The sequence below is a fragment of the Crassostrea angulata genome, chromosome 1 (assembly GCF_025612915.1).
Source record: "Crassostrea angulata isolate pt1a10 chromosome 1, ASM2561291v2, whole genome shotgun sequence".
Lineage (NCBI taxonomy): Eukaryota > Metazoa > Mollusca > Bivalvia > Ostreida > Ostreidae > Magallana > Magallana angulata.
This window is the reverse complement of record NC_069111.1, coordinates 56,279,139-56,290,842: the sequence shown is the minus strand read 5'-3', so window position 1 is coordinate 56,290,842 and position 11,704 is coordinate 56,279,139. Positions and strand designations below refer to the sequence as shown.

At 36.9% G+C, this 11,704-nt stretch overlaps 2 protein-coding genes and 1 long non-coding RNA gene across 4 annotated transcripts in view; 2 read left to right on the top strand and 1 right to left on the bottom strand.

The window, feature by feature from the left end:
- Nucleotides 1-7,410, bottom strand: part of LOC128158262 (leucine-rich repeat and IQ domain-containing protein 1-like) — a 152,174-nt gene extending 144,764 nt beyond the window's left edge. The window contains exon 1 of the mRNA XM_052821026.1: nt 6,740-7,410. The gene's annotated coding sequence lies outside the window, so the exon portion shown is untranslated. The remainder of the gene's footprint in view (nt 1-6,739) is intronic.
- On the top strand, nt 22-8,748 carry LOC128158319 (uncharacterized). 2 transcript variants are annotated; one of them, XR_008239962.1, is made up of 3 exons: nt 22-321; nt 433-521; nt 8,179-8,748. It is a non-coding gene; the product is annotated as an uncharacterized LOC128158319 (long non-coding RNA). The 2 variants fall into 2 exon arrangements; XR_008239963.1 differs by having other exon boundaries at nt 433-525.
- A 1,634-nt stretch (nt 8,749-10,382) lies between these two features.
- Nucleotides 10,383-11,490, top strand: LOC128157965 (complement C1q tumor necrosis factor-related protein 3-like). Its single transcript, XM_052820641.1, has 3 exons — nt 10,383-10,502; nt 10,642-10,899; nt 11,003-11,490. Exons 2-3 carry the CDS (start codon nt 10,740-10,742, stop codon nt 11,449-11,451), a joined length of 609 nt encoding a protein of 202 aa, XP_052676601.1. The 5' UTR covers nt 10,383-10,502; nt 10,642-10,739; the 3' UTR covers nt 11,452-11,490.
- Nucleotides 11,491-11,704: the final 214 nt, after the last annotated feature.

The following is an 11,704-nucleotide window of genomic DNA, read 5'->3' as shown; positions in this document are numbered from 1 at the left end:
TCTGTCACCTGATCTGGCGGCCATTATCAGGTGTTGAAGTAGCTGGTGTCCACCGTATCTTACGGAGCAGTTAGACAATCCCCATTTCTCATATCTGGAGAACCCGGTAATACCCGGAACACATGTACAGAAGTGATGATAAATCGGTGAATGTTTCACCCATTTGTCATTTCCCTACTAAAATATATTTTGAGAATAATTTATTAGTGTATTTATAATTCGTTTAACTCTGTTGTTGCAGGTTGACATATATAATGCTAAACACCGTATGTCTGCATACATTGTCAGGTCTACACACACCGAGCAAGTTGTATACATTAGGTGAATCATAGCTCGTTTTTTAAATTTGTATTTAATGCTTATTATAATTTGACAAGTGTAGATGACATCTGTCTATGTTCCAAGCTAAATGTGTTTGTTTTTACAAATTAGGTTATACAGAAATAGGCCCCCACGCAAAGTTAAAGTGCACGTCGCAAGGCATGTTTGGAGTACCTGCTCGATTTACCTTCATTTTTAGCGTATGTATAACTTTATGTACATCACTCGCGGGGTTGGTTACTCCGTATATGGGATTTTGTTTGCGAGGGGGAGCATCCCATGCAGCGTTTATACGTCAGACTTGTCGGCAACCAACGCGGCGATCTCATTAGTTTTACATCCCAGAGAGAAAAAGACGAAAAAATCAAACTGAAAACACCGACAAAACAGTTTGTTTTGTCTTTTAAAAACCACACTGACATAAAACAACCTTAAACACCGTTTTATGTTACTTAAATAGGGCAATTTTGAACTTTTGAAAGATGTAAGCGACATTTTATATTTTGACTAATTTTTCCCCTATGCTTTCCCGCCATTGTAAGACTTGATGATTTCGCTGATCGCACGATGCTGTTCCCCAAAAACAGAATACAGTGACTTTCATTAATGTTCTTATTAACGAAACCTCGACCTTTTGCCCACTGCACTCGAAGGAACTCATAATTTGAAATCTAATAGTTCTTTTATGTATTGCTCTTCCGCTGCCGTCAGGCAATTAAAGCAGACGACAAATAAAACTTGATCAGCATAAAACGTTTTAGATATCATAAGCCGCACGATTAATATTTCTATTCTCTTGGATGAATTCAATTTTTAATGGTCTTTAGATGTGATGCGCTGTCCTGTAATTAAACTAAGCAGCTTTTGTGTAAAGTGAATAGAGAAATTTTGTTAAACATCTACATAGCACTTTGTGTATATTAATCACATTTGGTGCGATGAATCGCTCTTTGCAAAGGCACAATGTAGTTCTTATTAACAGCATGAGTCAAATAATTGGCAACTCTTCCAGGCAAAATGTGAAAAAATCTCTGTAAAAGTTGCATACCTGCAGTTTGAAAAATGTTGATCGGGATCGACATCCGCAAACCTTAAATACACGAAGATGCGCAAAAAAAATGTTGACATTCTACATATTGGACGCTTTAAGGTTGTCCCTCTTTAAGCTTCAGCCAAAGTTAATAAGACCTGAAAGTTATTATAGAGAATGTGACAAATGTAGCACATTTAGTAAATCTTTCTTTCAAATTTCAAAATTCTACCTTGGTCATAATTTTCTAATGTCAACAAAATAGTCTTAATATCTGATAAGTCTTTCAATATTGTGCGACATATTAAACGATTCAAGTTATGAAGTGTCTGATTAAAGTTGTTTCCATCTCTTCTTTTTATTGGCGTGGACACAGCACTGAAGTCATATGTCTGTCTCTAATCAGAACAGCCAGTGATATAGCGCACTATAAGGCTTACAGAGGCCCAGATATTGAGCAGAGCGATCAAATTGTGGCCCATTGAGTCAAGGGTCTACTCCAGAATCTGATACCAGTGTGTAATAAAAACATAAAAATATGGATATTAAACGTGTGACAGCAATGTTTGAAATTGGTGTTAGCAAACTTTTGGTTTCTTTTAACATGATAATGACTTGTGAAATCTCAAATATTGATGATAATCGTGGGTACGAGAGGTGTCACCATTCTGGTTCCGAATAAACACGACACCTTAGTTGTTTTTGGTAATAAAGTTTTATTACGAAAAATTAAAGTGATGTTTGTTTAGATCTTGAAGCGAGATTTGGACCAAGACTTGACGAGTGATTGAGACTGAACATGTAAACTTGGAAATTATTTTTAGAATATAGAAGTACTTGTAGCATTGTGTAAGTTTATATAAAATTCATAAATAATTGTCAAAAGAAATCTTTATAATTCAGGCGAAAACATGACACAATACAGTATCATTGCATCGGTGGTAGCACGATATGAAGGATTAACATCACAGGAAACTGTATGGCAAAATGAGGCGAGGCTGTAGCATTATGTGAATAGTGCCTGTTTGGGGGGGGGGGGGGGGTAACAGTTGAAATTGACACCCCGAGAAAACCATTGTCAACCGACGCGAAGCGGAGGTTGACAATGGTTTTAGAGGGGTGTCAATTTCAACTGTTATCCTACCAAACAGGCACTATTTATTTTATTTTACTGAATGTCTTAATTTTAAAGAAAACTTTACTGCTTTTACATAGAAATAACGTGAATTCTACGGCGAACCGTACGCGCATAATTTTCGCGCATGTAACAATTTGTAATGTTACCCGTTGCTAAGTGCGTTGCTAACGCTGAGGGTAATAGAACGGATTATGAACTGCGTCTAAACCAATCAGATTTCAGTATTTAACATGAAAGTATAATAATGTATAATACCGTATAATGACTATGATATGTATCATTATATAATTGTTATACTTTCATGTAAAATACTGAAATCTGATTGGTTAAGACGCAGTTAATAATATTTTCTAGGATAACAGTTGAAATTGACACCCCTCGAAAACCATTGTCAACCGACGCGAAGCGGAGGTTGACATTGGTTTTAGAGGGGTGTCAATTTCAACTGTTATCCTCCCAAACAGGCACTATTTATTTTGTTATACTGAATGTCTTAATTTTTAAGAAAATTTTACTGCTTTTATATAGGAATAACGTGAATTCTACAACGAACCGTACCCGCATAATTTTCGCGCATGTAACATTTTTTAATGTTACCCGTTGCTAAGTGCGTTGCTAACGCTGAGGGTAATAGAAAATATTATTAACTGCGTCTTAACCAATCAGATTTCAGTATTTAACATGAAAGTATTATATAAATAGTGCCTGTTTGGGAGGGTAACAGTTGAAATTGACACCCCGAGAAAACCATTGTCAACCGACGCGAAGCGGAGGTTGACAATGGTTTTCGAGGGGTGTCAATTTCAACTGTTATCCTCCCAAACAGGCACTATTTATTTTGTTATACTGAATGTCTTTTTTAAAATTTTTTAAGAAAATTTTACTCCTTTATATAGGAATAACGTGAATTCTACAGCGAACCGTACGCGCATAATATTCGCGCATGTAACATTTTTTAATGTTACCCGTTGCCAAGTGCGTTGCTAACGCTGAGGGTAATAGTAAATATTATTAACTGCGTCTTAACCAATCAGATTTCAGTATTTAACATGAAAGTATAACAAAACAAAATATTCTAGCTGACAGAGGCAAGGCCCGATACAGTATCATGGAATTGACATGTAGCATGATATAAAAGATGATGCATCGCACGGCACAATATCATAATGTCAAGATGAAGCTATGTCATAACAATTATCGAATTATCAGTTGTAACATGGTACTAAGATCGAAGCATGTCTTGATACATAACCATTATCTATTGCTTTGTAGCATAGTATGGTGTTCCGATGGGGCCACTTCGACTTTCGCACTTTCGCCTTTAGGTCGAAGATGAGAGAGTGCGAAGTTGCGAAGACGAAGCGCGAAGATGCGACGGCGAAAGTGCGAAGGTGCGAAGGCGAAGATTCAGTGTCATAACAATCAGTTAATCAAGAAACGACACAGCCATGAAAATCAGTTGTACATGTATTATAATAGACTAAAGCTTGATACGACACAGTTCGTGATATTGTTGTCACAATAAGTTGAAGTTGAAGCACGTAGCATCGTTTTTGAAAGTGGGGGGGGGGGGGGGCCAGACTCATCCAAAAAATCTTGATAAGCAAAAAAAAAAAAAAAAAAAAAAAAAAAGGGAAAGAACTATATATGATAAGAGTTAAATTTGGCCCCCCATAATTCGCCATTTTTAAAGTGTTTCGGGTACAATAAAATGTTTACAAATTTTTTAGAAGAGTTGATATAAAATATATTTTTCATCTATTTATTTGGTTTTTTTGCACTCGCTGTCAGTATATGACGTCAGAAGTGACGCCATTTCTATGATCAATCAAAATCAGCCAAAAATTGACATTTTTCATATCTATTTACGAATGGGAAATATAGAGCGCATGCTTGAACAAGGAAAAATTTGTTGTCACTTATTAGTCTTGGCTAGATACATCTCTGATTAAAATATTTTATTTGTTCAAGAATGCGCTCTTTCGGAAGGAAAAGCTGCTTGAAAACAAGCTGTTTTACGCTAAAATGCAAAAATGGCGGGAAAAGGTTGTCATTACAATGTCGTATTTCTAAATTGTGGGCACTTGAACCAAAATGAATATTATGTAAACACATCACATACATATCTGTACTATGAAAACAAAGAATGATAGTAAAATGATGATGTTCATTTTAGGGGGCCATTTTAGGCCCTTATCATCCAAAATCTTCAAAATCCTAATCCGTGGGGGGGGGGGGGGGGCTGTGGGGTAGTAATATAACTTCAATTTCACTCCTCATTTCCTTATTTTCATATCAATTTTTTTACATACACCCGAAAAAGTGGGGGGGGGGGGCCAACTCCATGATAATTCAATTTTTTATATGTAAATTTTAAAAAATTTGTTGCTGCAAGAAAAAGTGGGGGGGGGGGGGCAGGCCCCCCCCCCCCCTGGCCCCCCCTGATGCTACGTGCCTGTCATGTCATTGATGTATTTCTAGATATAAGGGATTTAGCATTGAACATACATTCTATTGACCCGCAATGTTTAGAAACAATGACATCACAATGTTTAACATTTCTTTCACACGAAGTACAGGTTAACAATCAGTACATATGTCTGTCCCTGCATTCATATCAGTACCGAAGACTGTTCCTTTTTCTACATTAAATATTTTATCGGCGTTTGTAATCTATGTGCAGCACCACTGTGCCCTCCGTAGAACTTTTATTATGACTCAAGTGTCGGTCATTAATTGTTACGATACCATTAAGTCTGTGAAGAATTAAGAGAGAAAGCCACTTGATTATTAATTAAATGATATCTAGGTTAAAGAATATGGATTACTTTTGTATCACACCCGCTCTGGTGCCGATGTAATTATGACAGTTATTGACTAAGATTTTAAAAGTAGTTTGAGACAGTTCTGAACTTATGACCGGCGAATACTTAATTTGTTAATATTTCAGGGAATTTCCAAAATTGGAAGTTCTTTTAGTCAATGTTAAAGTTCATGTTTTTTTTTCATTTCAATGATTACTGCTCCAAAAATTCCGTTGTCACTAATTTACGTTGCCAAATGACACATATAAATTTTAGAAATGTACACATGGTATCGTAAATTTTACAATTTTGTTTCATTTTCTCATTACCACGCACTGTTACACATGTTTTTTAAGTTTCTGTAAATATATCTTGAATAAAGTCGTTATACCGGCCAGGATAAAGAGATTGTGAAAATGTGAAATAAGCGAAAGTAAAAATAATTTGATTTAATTTCGTTTACGGAAACTTGTTATTTCCGCTTCAACTCGATGGCTCTTCCATTGTATCTCAGAAAAGGAGTTTGGGAAAGGTGTTTCACTGACAATAGACGTACGGGCTACCCTGGGTCGTGTCCCATCATAGCATACGGCCGTCAATACTAAAAAGGAAGTTTTAAATTCGGTTAACTTTATCTACCAATTTCCCTGAACTATGCGGTAAACAAGTTGCATACAACAATGGAATTATGTCTCCCCGTGAGAAAGCCCCCACACAATGGAAACTGCCATTCCCTCTTGGCTGGTTCTGCTGTATGCTAGGATTTCAAGAGAAGACCAACTGGAAGTATGGGGTTTACAAGCAATTGTCAAAACACAAGGTCCCTTAAATACTATCAATCATAACTTTGGTTGAATTGTGACACTCAAGAATACATAATGACAATACCAATAGTTTATCGCTGCCTGTCCGTTAGGCCTGTGGTTGAATGTAGGCTAAAAAGACTGCGATGAGATTTATAGGCATACTGTAGTGTATTTATTGATACCGGAAAATACGATCGCTCACAATTGGTAAAGCATACAGAAAGATGTTCTCCCAGCCTGTGTTTGTTCACTGTGATGGCTTTTGAATGCCAGAGAATGATTCATGGCCAGGATTTACATCACTTAGCTTTCAATAAATCCTGAGCATGAATACAATCAAATTCCGATGTACGTTTTCGTACATGTAAAACAATCGTTTTCTATGCGGAATGCAGCGCCAATTAACATACGTATCCGTGTCAGTTCCTCTCTACGATTAGAGCACAGGGGCTCGTCACGAAGTTTTTTCAATCTTTTATATATACCACCTCTATACTATAAAATACACAAGGGAGGAATCAAAACTCGAAAAAATCGCTACCTCCCGATTTCGGTCGCCTCGTATTAATTCTTCTCGGACGTTAAACCCTGCATTCTAGGTATCATTAGATCGGGAAAGGACCATAGTTCTTAGGAATACCTGCAAAATTTAAACATCGGCAACAATTTTAGAAGTTTTCACGCATTTTCTTCCAGTTTACTCTCCGGTGACACTTTCTTCGATCAGATGTCGCGCTCTCATTGGTCAATTCAATGTTGCTCAAGATAACTCGTACGCGGACTTGTATTTTAGAAGGATTTTCAAACGATATTCAAACTTGCTTTGATGCTAGAAATACATAGTCACGTCCTACCGAATGTCCGAAGTATGGTTAAAATATTTCTACATAAATATGAAAATTAATACATATACTCACCACGTAATAAGAACTTCTTCACTCATCATTTGAATATCCCTCTAAAATACGAGTCAACGTACGATTTATCTTGATCAACAAAATTAACCAATGAGAGCGCATGAATAAATTTGGTGCGCGACATCTGATCGAAGAAAGTGTCACCGGAGAGTAAACTGGAAGAAAATGCGTGAAAACTTCTAAAATTGTTGCCGATGTTTAAATTTTGCAGGTATTCCTAAGAACTATGGTCCTTTCCCGATCTAATGATACCTAGAATGCAGGGTTTAACGTCCGAGAAGAATTAATACGAGGCGACCGAAATCGGGAGGTAGCGATTTTTTCGAGTTTTGATTCCTCCCTTGTGTATTTTATAGTATAGAGGTGGTATATATAAAAGATTGAAAAAACTTCGTGACGAGCCCCTGTGGATTAGAGGTAATTTTAGTGTCACTCCGAAGTAATTTTGTTCCCATTGAAGATTTTGAAATTATGTGACAACTTGATCCTCCTCGTTTATTGAGCCAGACAATGCTAATCACCTGAATAGGGGTAAATTTGACAAAACGGTTCGTCAAATTGACGCGACTTCACATTATTTTCATATTACAGTACTTAATTTAACAATTTGTGGTACAAGATAATCATTGATAGATTAAGTTGTTAACACAAACAATATTACTCCTTTTGAAATAGCATTACCTATTGATAACCTTAAAGTGGTATTGTTGTCGTCGAAACAGAACAACAGTCACGATGCGCAATGATTTTGCAGGTTTTTTTTCTTTTGGTTCTCAAAACTAACATTCTTGATCCAACATTGCGTTTGTAAGTAAAAGCTTGGTCATTTCTTCATATTATTTTCTACAGTTCCAGGGCTTGAATTTCAAATACTCTTTTAGTCCTAACTCATATTTGGTCATGGAAACATTAACTGTTGTTCACTTTTTAAGACCATTCAATTTCAAGAATCTTATTTTCGGTTAAACTGCATTTTCAAAAAAGTAATGTCATACACTTATAATACACTTATCATGAAAGCTCAGGTAAATAATAACTTTTAGAAATTGGAATTTTTATCAAATTCTATCAAGATTTAGCGACCATCCTTTAATATTTTCGGTGTTACATTGAAGGTTGCGTTGGGCCCTTACAGAAATGATTTGTCATATGTTTCAGGCAGATGTTACACAGACACACACAAACATGCTGAACCATCCTTTTCTTCCTGAAACACCTGTCACAACACTGGATATACATGGTCATGACCTACTGGGTTTTATTTGCCACTCAATTTGTCAAGAATTAAAAAAAGTAATGCGATTTGCATCTTTATGATCAATATTTTCATAAAACCTGTGTAACGGTAGATCAGCTTTGGCCCCCTCGCATGACAGGGTCCCTGGAACCCATACACCGGACCGTCAAAGCGATCCATAATCGGATTTGATTGGCTGCGATCAGATAAGGGATTGGAGCGATGCCCATCAAATTCACAGCGATTAATTTCGCGACAACAAACGATTAATTGCAATTACTAGCGGGTACTTGACAATATTCAATTTTTTGATCATATTTGGATGTGTCATAAGATTTTTTGTGTGTGATATTTGCACTTAATCGTCCTGGAAAGGTTCAGAAAAGGTCACAACGTTTGAAAAATAAAGAAATTCAGTTCAAATTTATCAAATGCCTATAAAACTCAAGGAATGTTGATCGATGTATGGAAAATACTGTCATAACAGTTCGTTATCGAGCTATAAAAATCTCAAATCTATACAAATTCGAAATACATATGCCAGTAATAAAACTTGATCATTAATCTTGTGGAAAGGAATGTTTTCAATCAATCGGAAATTTAATTATAATTGTTACAAGGTTATAAGTATTAATAAAGTCAAAATCGGGGCCGACCGATTTACAGATGTTTTGATCGGTGGGTGATATTATAGGAACTTTTGATTTCCTGCCTTAGATCGACTTTGATACGAGGGAACAAGGTAATAAAACCCAACACATGCCCTTTTGCTGCCCTGCCTGTTTAAGAACAATGTATAAAGCGAAAATCAGAACTTGATAGGGGACCAGGGGTGTCGTACAACCAACTGGCTGGCTATAATGTCCAGGGGTGGACCATTAATGGAGGAACAGATAGTTCACAGATGTACAATTTGAATTTTAAGACAATGTTTCATCCATAATTCATCCATATGTTCGCCTGTTAAAATCTACCCTATCAAATTTATTCACGTACCAGTCGGTATCCATGGATTTATTGAAACACATACTAGCTCAATGTATATAAATGTATATAATTACAAGATACCTACAGGAAATATTTACCTAATTCCCAGTACTGTTTGTTCAGCTACAACTTATATTGTATAACACGCTTTTAAAGATAATCGACGTATCTGTGGGATGATGTATCCTATATTGTTGTTTCTATAGATAGTCAAACGACAACATTGTGTCAAACTTTGGTACTTATTACATTTAATTCACTCTCTCTATATCAAATATACAATTAGGTTTTGGTTACCTTGTGTAATCGGGGCCACGGTCACGGTCAATTGAGGATGTGTTTTTATTTTATGTCTTTTTGAGTCCGTCAGAGAGCTTACAAATTTGACTTCTCGACCCTTGGTGACCTCTGGATTATCTTATAAGCCATCCCTAGGCTATCTGGAATCCACTCTCGTCTATGTAAAAAAAATGCCTTAAAATAATGCAGCTCATTAAAAAATGTTACGTCGGAAATTAAAATATTTTGTAGTGAACTCTAATAAATATGTTATTTTTACTTAAGGCCTGCATCCGCGTATCAACGTGTTCCCGAAACTATCGGGACTATAACGATGGATGACCACTTTGTTATTGGCGGTACAGGTACTCTGTCAGGGGGTTATCAGTATGGCACACTGGTGCCTACAGCTACATGATATGATGGAACCAGAGATGGTTGCATTGCATGCATTACTATGATCATCGAATTATCTTTACCATTCATAATTTGCTCATTTAACGCCGACTTGCATGCGGAACTCGGCAACACAACCTTTTGAGTTCAAAGAGTGTTCCTCGCTGATGAGCAGAGAACAAAGGAACGGAACAGACCAACTCATCAGAAAATGCAAAGTCGTGTAAATTACTCCAAAAAGATGAAAGCAATCTCATGGAAAGAAAGTAACTGAAGCAAACAAAACTGAAATTAAGGTCTCCCCCAACTTGCTCTCGCCGACTACAGCAGAATAAAGACCGATTCCGAACATAACCATAGTGTACTCTCTACCTCCTAATTACCCGACGGTGGGATTCGCTAATTTACTGTAAAGAACATAATACAGGGGTACAAGGGGATGCATTTGAGCTATTTGGCGCATTCGGGCTATCTGAGGTTTTCATCGCAATCTTTCTGTGTTCAGTCAGGGCGAAGCGTGTGCTCCCAGACAAAGATTTGTGGTCACTGAAACAAGGTCAAGTGTACTATACAAAATAGAGCAACAGGTAACAAACAACAAAGTTAATCATTAAGTAATCATTTTTTTTATACAAACATTGTTCAATGATTGAATGCAGTTTAACATTACAGAGACAACAAACTTATGTTTATATTACGAAAAATAAATGAAAAATACCATTTCAGATAAGAAAGGTGACGCAAGTCCAAGACAACAGAAACGGCCTAGTACATTTAGTTGAGTTAGATAATGATTAGTCCGTTTGCTTTACGAAAACCTCAACATGTTGTTTATTTTACTACTCCTCGGATCTGTTGATTGCTATTTAATGAACAATCCAGAGCCACCGAGTTCCGAACATACCCTGGCAGAACAAGTGCAGATGTTGATGGAGCAGATTATTCATCTGCAAAATGACGTCAGCGATTTGAAAAATCAAATATGTAAGTAAATTCGATGTTTCTTGCACCACCTTTTTTTTTTTTACAGTTTCGCCATCCATGTACATGCATTTTTACTTTTATTTTCGTTTTGATTAATTTTCAGCTGTGCTAAATGCAAAAGATCTCAGCATCGCGTTTTTCGCCTATCTGAAAAACGATTTGGTCAACGTTACTAAGGGAACCTCTCTCTCCTTCTCCGGAATCAGAACTAACATAGGAAACGCATACGACCCACTACACGGAATCTTCGTGGCTCCCGCCTCCGGTTCTTACAATTTCGCATTTTCCGGCAGCGCACAACCAGCATCCCAAGATCATGGTCTCCACATCTTCTTGAAAAAGAATGGAGTAAGTGAAATGTACGTTTTCTTTGACCACAATAGCCACGAGTGGATCCAACATGGCGGATCTGTCGTCCTTCACCTCAACAAAGGTGACCGGGTGTGGCTAGAGGTCGGGGACAGGTGGGGGTCAAACATTCTAGGCGGAAGTCGGGCCGCTGACAACGCTTACCACAGCCATTTCTCGGGGTTCCTTGTACAGGCAGATTAATGCGGTAGAAAAAAATAAATATTATATTTGTGCACTGAACCGTCTGGTTTTTTTTAGAATAGGGGTTCGAACCATGTGCGCTTTAATAATTATTTTATCGCTCAAATTTATAAAGATGAAACAAAAACCTTTTAATAGCTAGCACTGGTTATGGAATCTATATTTGCATGCACTTCTCCAAAACAACCAAACTCAAGTTTTGATATAATAACGTTTCATGAAAGTCAATCAGTGTCTTCGAAGTTTTTACGTG

Excerpts from the sequence above, each read along its gene's own strand:
- LOC128157965 (XM_052820641.1), top strand. The coding sequence starts at position 10,740 with ATGTTGTTTATTTTACTACTCCTCGGATCTGTTGATTGCTATTTAATG. Across the intron at positions 10,900-11,002 it reads CGATTTGAAAAATCAAATAT|CTGTGCTAAATGCAAAAGAT; the intron begins GTAAGTAAATTC and ends ATTAATTTTCAG.